General features: G+C 40.0%; 1 protein-coding gene across 4 annotated transcripts in view; it reads left to right on the plus strand.

Annotated features, from left to right (window-relative positions):
* MYO1B (myosin IB) overlaps positions 1-18387 on the plus strand; it is a 175307-nt gene that overhangs the window by 41170 nt on the left and 115750 nt on the right. For all 4 annotated transcript variants that reach the window (XM_012776932.3, XM_012776935.3, XM_012776937.3 and 1 more), the window contains exon 3: positions 8793-8908. In XM_012776932.3, coding sequence (XP_012632386.1) covers positions 8793-8908 — 116 coding nt within the window. The remainder of the gene's footprint in view (positions 1-8792; positions 8909-18387) is intronic.

Genomic DNA, 18387 nt, shown 5'->3' on the forward strand with positions numbered 1-18387 from the left:
CTATTTATAGTAGAGACGGGGTCTCGCTCTTGCTCAGGCTGGTTTTGAACTCCTGGCCTTGAGCAATCCGCCCGCCTCGGCCTCCCAAGAGCTAGGATTACAGGCGTGAGCCACAGCGCCCGGCCTTGAATTACATTTTTTAAAACATAAAGCTCAGGTGGACATCTAAATATGTTATGATCTTATATTTACTTAGGCTGTTTTGCACAATTTTGAACTGTGTCTAGAAAACAATCAAGGCGTTTGGTAAACCGTACCGTGTCTTAAACCAATTAAGACAAAGGCCTTCTGCAAGGGAATTTGGGAAGTCTTACAGAAATCTAATTAAAAACAGTGACATATAATATTTTAATGTCTTGTGAGCAAATTCCCAGGATCCAAGACCCACGAAGAGGGTAGATTCCTCATCATGAAGTACTCGAGTAAATAGCATATTGTCATTTCTGAAGATTCCCACCAGCTTATCTTGCATAGTCATTTCCTCAGTATCCCAGGCTTTAACACATTAACCACCATGTGAGTTGTATTTAACTCATGCTAGTTTTGAGCCCAGGGCCTCGTGAAACATATGTAACTCATATATCTTTTATCTTGGGAGCTGCATGAACTATTTTTCAAGTTGCTTATAACTCACGCACAGAAAACAATAAAAAGTAACACATTTTTCATTCAATTAGAAAGGATTGTTTTGTTTTCAAAGTTTTTATTTTATTTTTGTAATAAAACACTGTGGCCCCAAGGAAAAAAGTTTTTTTTCTAGTGTGGCAGTCAGCGTGTTAAATATTAGTTTTGTTAGGACATACCTCACTTGCTCATCTGATAACTCATCAGTTTCCTGTGTACCAAGACCATTTTGTAAGAATCTTTGAGACTTTGGAATGATAGGACTTGTTAATGAATTTAGCTGAGGTTTTAACATATTTTATATAGGCTTTCAAGTCCTGGTTTGGCTATTTACAGTGGCCACTAGATTCTACTAGAGCCCGATTGAATTTATATAATTATAATAGGTAATATTCTTGCTGTATGTCAGGTGCTGTGTCCAGTGCTTTGACACACAATCTTGTTTAATCCTCAGAATTAGATGAGGGAGGAACTATTAATAGTATTCTTTTTCTTGTATAGACGAGGACACTGGGGTGTGGAGAAGTTAAATAATGTGCCCAAGTTCACACAAAACTGAAAAACTTTGCCAGATAGTTTGGCTCCAGGGTTTACACACTATTTCAAATACATTGAAGCATTATTGATACAAGATGACATAGAATTGGAGTAAAGAGCTCAAATACTGTACTTAAGGCAGGATGACCTGGCTTCAAATTCCATCAGTTTCATCATCTAAGCCTCTTACCACACACCGAGTTTCTATTTCAAAACTGTTTGCACATGGAAGCTCAGACTGCTAGCCCTGAAATTCAGGGCTCCTTATAGTTTGATCCCTGTCTTAATTACTCACTGGACGTCTTTGGTCTAGGTAAGTTGTTCCATTCCTTCTCTCTGGAATGTGCTCAGGTAGGTTATTCTTCCTCTGTTCATGTTTTAATTCATGCTGTAGCATGTGTCAGAATTTCTTTCCTTTTTTAAGGCTGAATGATATTCCTTTGCATGTGTCTGCCACATTTTGTTTATGCGTTTATCTCTCGACAAACACTTGGGTTACTTTCCCCTCTTGGCTATTGTGAATAATGCTACTATGAACATGGGATCTGTACTTTAAAAAAAACAACATATTTTGAAGATGCCAACTGTCTTAGCAAAATTTAAAAAAGGTGTGTGTGTGTGGGGGGGGTTCAACTATAACCTAAAACCTAAAATCTCCTATGCTACTCTTTGAGGGAAATTTTCCTTGCTGGAATCATGCCCATTCTTTTAGACCCACTCAAGTCTGTCTTCCTTGAGTATTCTTAGACGTCTGCAGTTCCTAGTGACCTTTCCTTCATCTGCACTCAGAGCGCTCATTTAGATGGTAAGATAATCTAATGATTCAGCCAAGAATCACTTAACTCCTGTTTCATTTGTTTTAGTGTCTAGAGTAGTTAGTTCTTAAATTTTATGTTTTTCTAGCTAAAAAACTCACTGCTATATTATAAACTCCTCAGGTGCACAGACCATGGGATCTTCTTATATTTCCCACTGATGCTTAACATGATGTTTTGTCTAAAGTTGGCCCTTAATAAATTTGTTGCCTACTTTGTTAATGATCGTAGCCTAAACTCAGTCTAGCAGTCAGGGTGATTGTGCAGCCTTGTGTTGGGTTATTTTTACTTGAGTGCTGGCTCATCTTGGATTTGAACTGTTACTACTTCAGAGGTCAAAGTAACATGACTTGGAGACTCTTGGAGGCTCAGTCAGACCTAGAGGACTCCTACACCTTCCTTAATATTTCTTTGATGTCATTTTAGACTAAATAGTATTAAGATATTTAAATAACCATTGCTTGTTACATTGCCACTTTCCTGAATTATTTCTCTGAAGTCAAAGGATGATTATGGTTCAGTCTTTTCTGTTGAGACAAAAAAGATTTTCCCTGTATCTAGAAGATCTTTTCCTTTCCCCCATTTTGTTTATTCCTGGTGGTAATCGGATGTCAGCATTCCTCAGATGGTCAAATGCGAGGCTTTTGCCTAGCAGAGGAGTGCTTTCTTTTACAAAGGTTGAAGATGCTTTGTGTGGCATTGTACCACACGAGCTTCCTGGGATCAGGCATTTTTCTTGGCCACTTATTGTCAAAGTTTCCCAGGCCTAACTGACAGATCATGTGGTCTAATGAAAGAGAACAGCTAATGTGGTCATATCACTTAACTTCTTAGTGCTCCATTGTTGTGGACATTAAGATAGAGAATTCATGTCTATCTCATGGGGCTTTAGGAATTGCTCAGTAAAAAGGTGCTTAAGTGTATATTCTATGCCAGCACTTTAATAGGTTTGGGGATGTGTTTTTGAGGAACTCTAGAGATGTGTAAACAAAAACTTAAGTTTATTCTGAAGAAAATAAGGAAGCTGGTAGGTAGACAGATTGGATGCCTAGTGAGAGTCCCAGCAGAGCAGAGGCTTTAAAAATATGTTTTGGAAGAATTTGGTATTTCAAAAAAGGGCCAAAGTAGTCATTATGGTGAAAACAGGTCATTGTAGGATTTTCTTACATGTATTTTATGGTTTAGTTATAATTTTATTTTCAATTTCATATAGGGAATTGAAATGTAAACTTTCAGGGTTTAGGGCTTTTCAAGATCTTTATCTTGCCCTGGGAAGAATTATGATGTAAAAGATGTGAAAACTATTCTGACTTTTCTATGTACATGTACTGATGTTTCACTTATCTGGCTTTGTGGAGGAATGTTCCACATTATTGAGACTCACAAAATATTAAAGCTGTGCTTTTATATTGAACTTTTTGGTTAAGTATCTTTCTGAAGTGTATTGCATATATCCTTGTCATCAAAACCAGAATACTCTCTCATTCTGGCCATTGATTGCTGTACTGTGTTCTCTCTCAGTATTATAATAAAGCACTCAGGGCCTGCTGAGCCATAGGACCGTTGGGTCATACTTATAGAATTATTTTGCTTACTTTTTTCTTATTTCTTTGTTTGCATTCCCCCATCCCAGCCCCCAATCAATCAATCAATCAATCAATCTCTCTCTCTCTCTCTCTCTCTCTCTCTCTCTCTCTCTCTCTCTCTCTCTCTCTCCTGTTAGTGACCACTGTTTCTTCCCTTATGGTGGGAGTTCTTGACTTAGTATATCCAGTGTATGCCAACTTTTTTTTTTTTTTTTTTTTATTTTGGCATATTATGGGGGTACAGATTTTAAGGTTTCAATAAATGCCCATTTCCCCCCTCCCCCCAAAAGTCTGAGTCTCCATCATGACCATCCCCCAGATGGTGCACATCTCACTCATTATGTATGTATATACCCACCCCCCTCCCCCCTCCCCCCTCCCACCTGCCCAATACCCTATTACTGTAGTACCTATGTGTCCACTTAGGTGCTAGTCAGTTAATACCAGTTTTCTGGAGAATATATCTGGTGCTTGTTTTTCCATTCTTGGGATACTTCACTTAGTAGTATGGGTTCCAGCTCTAACCAGGAAAATATAAGATGTGCTATATCACCATTGTTTCTTAGAGCTGAATAGTACTCCATGGTATACATATACCACATTTTATTAATCCATTCTTGGATTGATGGGCACTTGGGCTGTTTCCACAGCCTTGTATGCCAACTTTTATGTGCATGTCTCATGTGTGTTTTTTTCGAGGAGAAGATTCATAGCTTCCGTTGGTATCACAAAGGGATGAACAACTAAATAAAGGATTAGGGAATGCTCAGTAGCATTATTTTTTTCAATTGCAAGGTTCATTTCATTAATGGCTCATGGCAACCGTTTAGTGGGCAAGGACCAGCAGTTAAAAAAATTTTTGTAATAAATAGAATAGAACAAAAAATATCTATACCTCTCTCCTCACATAGAGGAGAAGGGGATTTTTGGTTTTGTGAAGTTTTTAATTTCATATAGGTGCTGCACATAAATAGACACACATATGCATAGTTGGTTGTGATGAAAATTTTATTTCTTACCATAAGTCATAATCAATATTTGAAACACACTGCTATAAGAAGGCCCTTTTTGCCTCCCCCAGTTTACAGATGTTGCTGCTGTTTTTCTGTCATGTGTTGATACCACATGCCCAGTTTATTAGAGATGTGGCTAAAACAAAAGAAAGTGAGGCTAGAAGGATTTTTCTTTTCTTTTCAAAATGTTTTCAAAACTGACTACATAGGAATATGTAAAGGCGAAGGTGAGGGAGAAGACAGGCCAACAGTGGCGCTAGCTGAGCCTGTGTGTCCTGCAGCTGCAGCTACAAGCAGTGGTTTTCAGCTTGGGCTCCACATTTGTTTATCTGGGGTCTCTTTAAAAACTACAGATTCCTGGGCTCTCCCCAGACCATTGAAATGAAATCTCTGAGGATTGAGTTCTGGAGGAACTTTCCTATCCAGTAGGACACATGGCCTTTGCATCATATATTTTGACTACTCAGGCCTTTCTTTTGAGTTCAGAAAGGTGGTTTGGGAGTGTGGAAATTGGTGGATGGCAAGTCCTCCAGAAAAGACTTCTGTTTTCATGGTAATCATGATAAGGTTATTCAGGTATTATTTGGTTATTCACAAGACATCTGTTTTGGAATGTTGAACTCGGAAGATAGAGATGGTTTTGACTTGAGGATGTTTATACATGCTGGATTTAACGTCTGCCCTTGAGAAGGGAAAGATGACCTTGCTAGCTGAATGTGCCACTTACAGAAAGGTGGAACCTTTTACTCTCCTCTTCCCTTTCTGTTCTCTTTCTCTCTTGCTCCTTTCTCTTTCCCTGCCCCTTCCCTTTCCTTCCTTTTCCCTTCCTGGATGTCAGGGGCTGCCCCTCAGGGCAGTGGGATGGGGGAGCTTTGCATTGCCATGTTGGTCGTGGTGTGTGTGTGCCTGAGGACTTGGGGGTGCAGAGGTTCAGGAGCGTGGAGGTGGCCAGCCAGGCAGTGGCTGCGGTGGTTACTTAGCAACGAGTTAGTTCATCGTCCTTTTTACAGCAAGATGAAATAAGAAAATACCGACTTTAAATAGTATGCAGTTGTTTGTTAAAGAAATAAATGATATATCACATCCATAAGTCCAGGGGTTAATTTATGTAAAAACGTCTCCATTGTTCTGATCCTTGAAAAGCAGGTGTAATCTGGTGCTGCAGTTACCTATAGAAGGGTTAGCTGCCTAAAACTAGAATAGGATTTTAAACCACACACAGCTGCCATCAGGAATGTTTGTTTGTGTCTTTCTGTGTCTCAGAGGGAGGAGGGTTGTGACTGAATATTTGAGTTATTCTACTGGCACAAGTGGGGATATTTAAATCTTTGGCTAATGCACATAGAACCTTCAAGGAAGAAACTCAGACAGTGAGGGCAGGTAACATAGTAGAGGCCAAACCTATTGGGAGTTTAAGGTTAGTGGATGTGTATATGAACCATATACATAAAATGGAATGGTGAGAGAATACAGTTTCTTTTGCTTGCTTATTTGGATTGATAAGGCTTGTCTTGCTTGGCCCCATCTTTGGTTTGTAGAGCCATGTAGGTACATCAGTTATTGTTACTTTGTATCGTAACAAACCACCCTCAGAAATCAGTGGCTTAAAACAACAGCCATTTATTTGTTCATAATTCCCTGGGAAAGCAATTTAGGCTGAGTTGAGCTTTATATATCTTCTGCTGGTCTCACCGGGGATCACTCATGTGGCTTTAGGCATCTGGTGGCCTAGGAGGGCTAGCTGGTTTAGGATGGCCTCACTCACACATCTCACAGCAGGGTTAGGTTAGGGAGCTCTCCAGCAGGCTAGCTCAAGCTCATTCATACCATGGCTTCCAGCCACCATCATAACAAAAGGGGGTACATCCTAATAAACAAATACTTTTTAAGCCTTTGCTTATGTTTCATTTACTAATGTCCCTATGGTCAAATCAACTCACATGGACAAGTCCAGATTCAAGGGGTGGAGAAATAAACTTCTACCTTTTGATAGAAAGAGTAGCAAAGTCACATTACCAATGGGGCATGCATACAAGGATGGAAGGAATTGTTCTGGCTATTTTTGCTAACAGTCTACCAGAGTCAGACAGGGAAACTGAGGGGGAAAAGATACAGTTTAAGGATTTATTCAATGGCAACACGTAGCATAAAGGCTTAATATATACTAGGCACTGTAAATAGTATGTTTGGTATTATATTTCAACACAAAAATAATTGTATGCGAGTCAGTGGCTTGCACCCTCTGCTTTCATAGTGATGAACACACCCTGTGTGGATCAGTCATTCAGTTAACAAATATTTATTGCACATCATCAGTGCGCCAGGCACTGTTCTAGTGATGGCGAAAAAAGCACACATAATTCAGTATGTTAAAAGAGGCACGAGTAACAGAGAGAAACTTACAATGTAGCAGTGCAGCTTTCGATTTTTAAATTGAGGCAGCAGTTTGTTTTTCATGCAGGAATGCCAGAGAGGCAGATTTTTATCAAGGATTTATCCACAGTGAAGTTTGGTTTTAAAGATCAACTCAGTAATTGGTTTCTCTGCTAACAGCAAATCTGTGTATTTGAAAAATTATTACATTCAAGAAGTTACCTAAAACAGGACAAGGATTCAAGTAGTACTTTCCTATCTAAAGAAGGCTGATCTTTTAATCAGCAGATATTAAAGGAATAACCACTGTTTATATTTTCATATTTGCCAATCCATCTAATTCCAATAGTTTAGTTAGAAGCTATTCAGACAGTTATTCAGTGTCAAGCATCGCCCATCTACCTGCCCAGGTAGGTCGCAGTGTGATGATGACCAGGAAACCTTCTCAAGAAAATCTTGCCATCTTTGTTAGGCCAAATTAATCGGGTCCTCATGGTAGAATATTAGAAATAAATGCAAAAATTGCATGGAAATTGCAATTTTTCTTTTATGATGGCAGTCTTGTCCGCTCTTGAGAAGATTATGTTCTTATAGGATGAAAGTATATATGTAAATAACCTGTTCAGTTTTCCAAATTGAGGGAAATTCTTTTATAATTAAAATCATTGTGACCCATGTAAACAGAAAAATCAGCAGAACATTTTTACTGTTCCTTTGTTTTCTATTCTTTTAAATTTTCTAGAAAGATCTGGCAGTCTCCTTGAATCCCTATGGTGGCAATACTGGAAAAACTTGTTGCTCTCAAAAAAAAAATACTACCTTTTGTGGGTTGACATTGGAAAGGGGGGGAAATTGGAGGTGACTTTTTCCCCATTGTTTCTTTCTTTCCTTTATGAGCCATTTTCTTTTTAAAGCTTTTATCACTTACATAGGTTTTTCATCTTTCCCCCTCTTCCTATCTCTATAATGTTGAAACTGAAAGGAAAAATGGAGCTGCCAAGATGAGTTACAGTTAGTGGCTTTTGCTTGTGGCATTGTGTTAGGCATTGTACAAAATGAACTAAACCAGCACCACTGGGGCTGCTAGGAGTTTAGGGCTGAAGTGGAAAGGAAGAGGAATAGTGTTCTGGTTTAGTGTTCAATGCAAGAGGTTAGCATCTACTAAAATATAGCCTTGATCCCTGAGAAAGTACATTTAAGTTTTATATTAAATGTGGATTTGACATTCAAATTCTGATATTCTAGCACATTAGATATAATATGAAATTATGTTGTTTGAATGCCCAATGGATAACTGTAGGTCTAATATTGAGTTGTCCATAATCTGAGTCCGTGGTGGAGGTTGACTTATGGAGGGCCAGAACCGAAGTGAAGGCCCTATTGGTTAGGTATGGGTGTGGGTGGCGAGGAGGGGAAACCTTGGGTTCCTGTTGACTGAGACAGGTGGGTAAAGAAGAGAGAAGAAGGGAACAGCAGCTCTAACCAGAGTTGAGAGAGCATGGCTCTTGCTTACAGTTAGCAATAGTTGATGGTGACAAAATTTGGGGGAAGTATGACAGGGCTTTGGAGAGCTCTTATCCAGAGCCATAAATTAATGTAGAGATTTATTTTAGAAGTAGTTTGAATATATACACCTGTGCTTTCCATTTATCAGCAAAACGAGTAAGTATGGTTGACCATCTGTCATCCGAGATGCAACGTACTTTTGAAAAGTATAGAATGAATGGTGAAGCAGGAGACGTAGTGTTGATTTTTAAAGGTTGAAACCATATACAACACTAACGTTTAAGGTGTTAAAATACATCCTGTGTGCTAAGGGGCATATTTTATTCTTTCTTTTACAGACATACATTGGAAGTGTGGTTATATCTGTTAACCCATACCGGTCCTTGCCCATTTATTCACCAGAGAAAGTGGAAGATTACAGGAATAGAAATTTTTATGAACTGAGCCCTCACATGTAAGTATGATACTAAAGCATTAAGTTTCTCTCTTATTCCAGAGATGTATAGTTGACAGATGTGTGCAGCTGTGTCCTTTGAGTCTCAGGAAAATGTTTTTGTCAGTATAAAAAAAAAAGATAGAGGAGTTTTGATGTTCATTGCTATGCCTTATTTTAAATTTTTTAAAAAAGCAGAATACTTCATTTGGCGTCAGACTCTTTCACTTCTGAAATATTTGGGTTCAGTATGTAAAATATTTTCTGTCCAAAATTCTGTGTAAGTAGCAGCTGTTCCTAATTATTTTTGCAAATAAAACAAGAATGTGCATTGTTTATTATGATAGCGTCCAAGCAGTGTTTTCATAGTCTTTTTGGGCCAGAACGACCCCATGTGTTGGGCTGTGTGACTGTGTTTGGGTAAAAGGACTGAGCAATGCCTTCTGTTTATAGTCCTCAGGGATTGTTGTTCACCAGATGTGTACCATAGGCCAGTGATTTCACCTTCCCTGGAGTTAGCCGCCTGTTTGATTTTTCCGAAGGTCACATGTTAGTGTAAATAATTCCTTCACAAAACCTGTAGATTCTCTTTGTTCCTTCAAGGTGAATTCTTCGTTGGAGTGCTGAGAGACGCTGAAATGAGTCTGCCTATTTATACCATTAGAATTTTGCTGGGGAAGATTTTCTTAGGTTTGGTGGATCAGTGGCAGAACTGGGATATTAGACCCTGGAACTTTTGATTCCCCAAATAAAAAAGTCTGACACTGAAAAAAATTAGAAGAACACCCAGAAATTATTATAAAGAGCACCTTAAACTTTTCATTTCTCAAGTTACGTTCCACGTAGTGATACTCAAGACGAATCTGTTCACTGTTTACACTCTCATGTCAGCTATTGAGTTTAAGGAAAAGGCAAGAGAAAACGAGCTGTGCCAGGTTGTTGAGTGAGTTGAGAGCTGTCGCGCCCGCCTCGCCAGCAAGGAAGACGCGGCAACTGGAGTTCTTCTGACAGTGCTTTAATGGGGTTCCCTTTAGACTTACATGATGCGGAAGACCCTGAGCACAAGCTCTCACACACTTATATACTCTAAGGAAGGAGGGAAGTGATGGGGATAGGTTAAAAGCGCGCGAGGGTTATTACTGATAGGCCAAGCTAAGATCCTTCATATGCATACTTATATAACAGGCCAGGACTTACTCTGCGCATGCGCTGAACTTGTTTACTACAGGCGGGCCACCGGAAATCGGCGCCATCTTGTAATGGCGTTGTCACCGGGCCCCACAGAGAGCCTCAGACTGGTCTACTTGCTACTTAGGCAGAAACATTTCCTGCCCCTTCCCCTATGGCATGGGAGTGTTTTACCAGAATTCATGTTCTTATTATAGTTATTTGCTTCAGGAGGCCCATGGTGTTGTGCCGAGGGGCGTGGGTAGCTGCAGCATAAGGCTTTTTGTGTGATAAACTGTTGAATGTGGATTTAGAATATTTGAGGACTACTGCTGAACTCTGGACTGGGACTAATGTATGCAAAAGCACGTTGGAAAGCATCAAGCACCATACAAGGCTACATGACTTACCATTACCACCATTGTTATTACCTTTTAACAATAGACATTGTCCTCTTTCTCTCAAAACATTGAAATACATTGAAACCAACCTCAAATTGTCATGAAATGTACATAAATATATGTGCACGTAAATGTCGACGGGGGAATGTTCAGAAAATGTCTTGATGGTGGAAAGACATAATCGGTCATTGGGATATTGGTAAGGGGGAATTTGAAAATGATTAAGCTGCCAACTGTGGTCACTTCTAGAGTTCAGGCATTTTCAGTCTTTTCATAAAAGCTGTAGGTCTCAAGCTGGGGCGATTTTGCCCCCCAGGTGACATTCGACAATGTCTGGAGACAGTTTTGGTTGTCACAGCTGGGGATAGGAGGATGCTACTAGGGAGTAGGGGTCAAAGATGCTGTTAAGCATCCTATGATTTCACATGATGCCTTCCACAATAAACAATTACCTGTTAACAATAGTGCCGAGGTTGAGAAACCCTGAACTAAAGTGAAAGGACCTGCAGAAAGTCTTAGTTGTGTCCTAGCAGAAAAGGATTTTCTCTGTATGATTAAAGATCGGTTCTATTATTTTTGCTAGGAAATAAAATTTAATAATTAAGGAATATTTATGTACCACTGTCCAGATATTTATTTCAGTTGCTCTTGATAATGTAGCTCATAGTGACATAGACTGTTTAGAACTCAGGATTTCTTATTATTTGTATAATTTGCACCAATTTGCACAAATGGTTTTTAAAAACTAAGGCCGGGCATGGTGGCTCATGCCTGTAATCCTAGCACTGTGGGAGGCCGAGGTGGGTGGATTGCTCAAGGTCAGGAGTTCGAAAAACTAAATGTTATATATTTTACCAACCAAGCAGCTTCTGATTATGCAATCTTCTTCTAGAAGTATATTTTGCAAGTGATCCTGTTTCATTTTCCTTTAAGAACATAAAATCCAAAATTTGTTTTATAAAGTTATCCTTTTAGTTAAGCCCCTGTGATGAAATACTTTAATTGATATCTGAGTATTTATTTTAAATTCTAGGCCTTAAAGCCCTGCTTCTCAAAGTATGATGTGTGGACCAGTGGTGTCAGAATCCCTCAGAGGCTTATGAAAAATCTGATTTCCTAGGTCTTATCTCTGACCTATCCAGGAATCTCATTTGTCACAAGCTTTCCAGGTGATTCTTAGGCACAAATTAGCTTGAGGATGTGTTGTCTCAGATGCATACTTACAAATGTCTTTCTTTCCTTTCTTAACTGCTTCCCACAAATCGTGATCTTTACCGTAATAGTAGTAGTAGCAATGATAATAGCTAGTACTTACTGAGTACTCTGTGCCGGCACTGCTCTAAATACTTCACATGTATTATAAATACATGTATTTATTTCATTATCAATTTCATTTATCATTTCATTATTTATTTCATTCTCAATTCTGTGAAGTAGACACCATTACAGATGGGGAAATTGTCACAGAAATATCAAGTAACTTATCTAAAACCACAGGGCTGGTGGGAGTGGAGGGCTGGTGGGAGTGGAGCCAGGTGTGAACACAACGACCCCCTGCTCCTCAGCTGGAAATGGTTTGTCTTACTCATGGCAGGGCCTCTTCCTGTGCACGTCCATCCCACCACTCTTGGGTGACCTGTGTGCCAGCCCCTCATGCCTCCAAGATAATCTTGATGATGCCTTAGTTTACCTGTGTCAGCTGTCCCACATGCCATTTTTTCCATTTACGGTTTAAATCTCCACTTTGGGGGTGTTTAGATATATGTTTGTACAGATAGAGAATGTTGAGAAGTCTGTTCTAGAGCATAAAAGTTTATGCTCCAGAATATCCATTTTTATCCCTGCCCCTGAAGGATTCTTGTAGGAGGCAGCATGGCCCTACTACCGTAGTTCACCCTCCCAGGGAAAACAGTCACCACCAGCAGTGAAATAAAATAAATTCTCTGTGTGCTTAGGATGGAGAAAGAGACTTTTTATCGTGGCCTATAAAACACTGTATGTAGTGTGCAAGGTACATTTTTACCTAATGCATTTGAATCTGCCAGATTCCCATCACACCCCCTCCCCATCTTGCTTTGTTCTTAGAGATTTCCCCTCAGCACACATATTCTGTGGCTTCTGTCTGGAATGCTCTTCCCTCCTTCCCCAAAGCAACTCTTTGTCTTCCTTCAGACTTCAGATCACATTGGACCTTCTTAGGGAAGAACCTTCCTACTGAGGCCAGATCTATTGCGTTTGTCACAGTTACAATTTAACATGTGTTTAAGGATTATTTGACCTGGAATATGTTAATAGTAGTGTTCAATAAGAATATATTGAACAGGACTTGGGTTTAAGTCCCAGCTCTTCTATTTACAAACTGTGCAATTTTGAACAAATTATTTGAAGACACTTCCACTCAGAGAAATTAAGTTATTTACTGCATTCAATGGGAAAATATTTATTTAAAAAATCATAGGATTTTGGGGAGGGAAAAACATGTAGTTGATATTTAGATAATATAATTATCTGGTATATGTGAAGTCCTTTGCATGGAATCTGCCATAGCCCTGTAGGAAAGGATAGTTGCTGCTATTAACAGTGGTAATTATAATAATCATTGTAATAATAAAATATGTGGGACACATTTCCAATGCTCTCACATGCTCTTTCTCACCATTTTCTCCATGGTAGGACATTTTCACTGCCTTTAATGAGTCTTGCTGCATTATTCGTTGTGAATGTTCATCTTTGACAGTATCTTGAAACAGGGTCAATGCTAACTTGGTTCCCCACCAAAACTCAGCCTGGCATTCTCAAATAGGATGTTTGTGGTATTTAGCTTTTGATGCACTCTTATTGTAAACATTTCAAGAGTTTGGTTCCAATTTGAATAGAAAACAATTTAAACAGCTGCTCGAACTATATACTTTGAAACCTTTGCCAATAAACCTACTCCAAATTACCTTTAGAATTTAATTTGAGCTGCTGTTCACTGTTAGTCTACAAGAGCATCCAGATATTTTCCTTGTAATTCATGTGTCTTGAAGGTGTCTAGAATTTATTTTTCTCTAAATTTCAGACAATTAAAAATATTTACATTCCATGTAAATACACACAAGTACGTGACTTTCAGATAGTGGAAATGTATAAGTGAGTGAAATAAAAACAGATTGGTTTCTTACCTATATTCTTCAAAAAATAGTTTTCTGTTGTCATATGTGGGACTTTTAGTTCCCCAAACATCAAACTCCTCCACTGGAACCCTCTTCTTCAGCTCCCTTCCTTCTTTGAACTTTATGTCTCCCCCTTTGTGTGTTAAGCTACACGTTTGATATCATTGGGTGGCATCCTCAGGGACATGCGACCCTCCTGGGTGACATAGTCTATGCTGTTTGTGTTTCTAATTGTGTAAGGAATGTCTTTCCAGTGTGATTTTTAAATTCTTTGAAAATAAGGACTTTTTTTTTTTTATGTGTCCCATAGAGGACTTAGTGCATTTCAAACAACTCAGTAATTGAATCCATTGAGAGCTGCCTCAGCTCAGATTGCCAAACCTTATAGATAGGAAAAGAATGAGAGGGGAGAGATGAGGGAAATAATTGAACTACAGGTTGAGCATTGCTAATTTGAAAATCTGAAATCTGAAATGGTACAAAATTAGAAACTCGCGCTCACCTAATGCCACAAATGAAAATTCCATACCTGACCTCATGTGACAGGTTGCAGTTAAAGTGCAGGCACACAACACAGCATGTTCCCAGTGTCCCCAAGGGAAAAATAAAATTACCTTCAGGCTATGTGTATAAGGTGTATAGGAAACATAAATGAATTTCTTGTTTAGACTTGGGTCCCATCCCCAAGATCGTTTTGTATATTGCAAATATTCTAACCCCCCCGCCCCCCAAAATTGAAATCCAGAGCACTTCTGGTGCCAGGCATTTGTGATGAAAGATACCTCACTCAACTTTTACTTAATCTCCCTCCACTTAGTTGGAATAACACTGTGAGAGTGCACCTTCAGATATTTTTCAGATATTTTAGTTACCAAATCCACTGGCCTTTTGTTGGGTGATTACATTTTGGCTTTACAGCGGTTGATTTGGTTTATCACCAACAGACAGATCTTCCTAAAATCAGATCATGTTACTTCCCTTCCCAGAAACCTTCATGGGCTCCCTATTACTCCTGGTTCCTTGGCCTAGTGTCCAGGGCTCTCTACAGTTCAGCCTTAGGTCTCTTCCCAGCCCCCAACCCTACTGCTGTCCCTCATGGAAGCTCCTCTTGAGTCACAGCCATTAGTGGCTTTTCCTGCCCCTACCCTGTCTCCTACCCCATACCCTATCTCTGCTGTTAAAGTCCTGCCTGTCTCCTGTGGTTTGTCTGAAAGCTTGTTCAGCTCCAGCATAACCCACATGTGACTTGCCCTGCCTCTGAGTTGTTGGAACCACTCGCATGGTCTTACATGCCACCTCTTACTATGATCAGTTGTGTTTCGGTGTCATCCTCTTGAATGAAGTAGAAGCTTCTATAGGTCAGAAACTTTATCCTGCATGTCTTTGTGTTGCTCTCAGGGCTCTTCTCTTAAGAGTTCAATAACTATAGAATAAAAGAGGTTTTAAATAGTTTTTCATTACATTTTACATGTGCCACATCTGACAGTTCAATGAAATCAAAATATACTTGGTATAATATTTGAGGAATTTATTCAAAATTTCATGCAGTGTAATGAGAATGTTTTCATTTTTATGAAAACATAATCTAACTACTATTTTTATGGTGCTTTTCACCCCTAAGTATTCGTTCAGTTTCAATTTGTCAGTGTTGTCCGTGTGCCTGTCGGAGAGAACTTGTCACCAGAAGGAAGAGTATAACGTGGCTCCCGGCAACACCCCTTCTGTTGGTCACAGCCCAGGAGTGAGCTGAAATATGCCCTTCTTGAGTTAGGATATAACATGGTGGCCACCTGACATCAGGCATTACAATCACTATTTGAAGCAAGTAGCCTTTCCATGTTAGTAAATGAAAAACCCAGCAACAACTTTTTAAAAACTTAAAAAAATGGCTTAACGCTTTGAATAATTTCTGGTTACCTCACCTAAAAATTGGAAAGGAATTAGTGGGAGGATTTGGGATGGTGCTAATGTCAGTTGTCTAGATGTCAGCCCCTTTGTCTCTGTGGAACCTTTGACCCATAATTTTGTACTGAAGTGATTTTTTAGGACCATGTGCCATTGCCTGTGAACGACATTGCTAAAATGTCTGTGTGTTTTGAGTCCATTTACGCCATTCAAGGTGAACCAGATAAATGTTATCAAGAACATTTTTGGCTGTATCTCAAAATGTACAAGTGCTGGGGTTGAGTGTACAGAGCTCAACTTACGGTTCCAAGGCAGAAGACTCAGACATTGCCCATTTTATATAATCAATATTTTTCTCTACAACAGAAGCTGAAATTCTGCCAATAAATTTGTATTTATTTTGAGAACTCTTATGACAACTAGATTCTGGATTCTCACAGAGGTTGCTCGTATAATTGGGTGTAAAAGTGGTTTCTCAAAGGGTGTGTGTTGATGAGATGTGACTAAGGCTATTGTATTATTTCTCTCATTTTACTTTTGGAATAGTTGAGCCTATAATTGATCTAGTACCTCGCCAAAAACCAGTTTTAGAAAAGAGTTTTATGCTTTCCCAGCTAGCATTCTTTGTACTTACTGCTTTAGAAAAGTTATTCATTTACTGAGCAAATATTTATTGAGAGCTTACCTACCATGTGGCAGGTGCTCTTTTAGGCTTTGGGATACAGCAGTGAACAAACTGATGAAGTTTCTGTCTCCAGAAGGGAGACTTAAGTGATTCCGAAACCAAGATTGTTCACATCATCAATTAGGAGGGAAAAAAAGGGAAGAACAGAAGAAGGGAAGCTTCAGTGAAAGAAAATAATGAACATTAAATGATGTTCTCATAAAACACCTTGTGAGCCATATTCTCTGAGGTAGTTCAGGTCAGTGGATGATAGGTTATGGTCTGCAAGGCTTTGCATCTGCTTTGGTCTCCGATCTACATGAGTAACTTGTACAGGAGGGATTCAGAGCTCTGTCTTACTCTCCAGTTTAGATACATTAAATGAGTATCTCATGTATAATGACACCATCTTGACCAGGTGTCCTCAAACTACGGCCCGCAGGCCATATGCAGGTGTTTTTGCCCGTTTGTTTTTTTACTTCAAAATAAGATATGTGCAGTGTGCATAGGAATTTGTTCATAGTTTTTTTTTTTAAACTATAGTCCAGCCATCCAATGGTCCGAGGGACAGTGAACTGGCCCCCTGTTTAAAAAGTTTGAGGACCCTTGATCTTGACAATAAAAGTACCCTTTTCCTTTGATGCTTGATGGTCACTGGTCAAATAAGTGGAAGGCAGGCACCATGTCTGCTTTCAGTCTTGGGGGATATTTGTTTGATTCTGGACAATCCAGGATTGAAAACTTCTTGACTCAGAGAGGCTAGTTTCATATTAGCAGTACAATGGCATGTGGCAGTGAAGGTCAGCCGTTGAACTTGAAAGCTTCCTGAGGCTGGCTCTGCGGCAGGAAACGTCTCTGAGCCTCTCACTTAATCAATCAGCTTCTACAAATGCTCCATGATTGAACTTTCTGCCTTTGACTCTCAAATTTTATTCCCAGTATATTGCTTTATTGGGGCTATTTTCAAACCAGTTTCTTTCAGGATATATACTCTTGGCAGAAAGAGATGTCAGCTAATATTTCTTCCAGATTATGTAGCTTTTTAAACTCCAGTAGGAAGGTTGGTTTGATGCCAGCCTGATGTTTTTGTCATGAAAACTTTTGTGATGTAAGAATACATTTATTAATTGGAGAGTGTTTCTGGTTATGTCCGAGCCGTCTCAGAATCCTAATTTCTGGATGCCCAATTAAAATTTATATTCCTTCTCACCAAATGCATATCTCAGACTTGAAAGAGTTTATTTTGAAAAGGCTGTTTGTGAAGCCAAGCATGTGTTCACACCAGCATACATGACAATTTCAGTGAAATAATCTTAAAAGGAAAAGTTTGGTTCTCAGAAAAACCGACTGCTTCCTGCCAGAATGTGACTGGTCTTTGACAGGCCCTGAGAAATTCTACAACATTCTGGAAAAGATCCATTTCATCTAGAGGAGCAGCCCTGCGGCCTTGGCCCTGAAAGGAGTTAGTGTAATACTTCGTCCCTGATGAAGAGAACCACAGCTGGACACCAGTTGGACAGCCCTGCTAGAGAGGGTGTGTTTCGGGGGTGCAGACGTCAGCATCGGCGTCGTGGTCTGTTGCTGGGACTCGTGTGGCGGTGAGACAGGGTGGGTAGAGCAGAGGGCGCCCTGTGGGAGTTTGTCTGAACAGGGGCTGGCAAATGCTCGTCCTGATCCAGTCCAGGGAAGTCAGCAAAGCCAGGGACTGTAGAAACAGAGTTCAGCAAAGCAAGTGTGGGGCCCCGTGTAGGAGACTGAGGAACCAGTGGTGGGGACTGGGGCCATCGCGGGGGGCAGAAGCTTGGGTTGAGGGGAACAGGCTCGGGGGCACCAGCCCCAGGCTCCAGTTCCAGCCCGTCTCAGGGGTCCCAGGTTCCCAAGTGGATGCAATTGTTCCTTCATCCAAGAAACATGATTAAATATCCACAATATGTGTGAGGTTCTGAGGATGCAAAGATGAATTTGTCCTTAAGGATTCCAGCCTGGTGTGGGAGATAGATCGGTAAATACATAAGCACAGAGGAAAGAGAACTGCCATAAACAAGGCAGGGACGCGTCCTGGATTGCCCTGGGCCGCCTGGGTCTTCCCATTGTAGCAGCGTAGCAGCGCCTTGCACTTCCTATATGTCTGAGTGTGGGCGGCAAATGGCGTGGTCCCCTGGGAGTCGGGGTGCAGTCTGGCCCCAGGAGCTAGGCGATGGGTTCTGC

The sequence above is a fragment of the Microcebus murinus genome, chromosome 8, assembly GCF_040939455.1.
Source record: "Microcebus murinus isolate Inina chromosome 8, M.murinus_Inina_mat1.0, whole genome shotgun sequence".
In the NCBI taxonomy this organism is placed as follows: Eukaryota; Metazoa; Chordata; class Mammalia; order Primates; family Cheirogaleidae; genus Microcebus; species Microcebus murinus.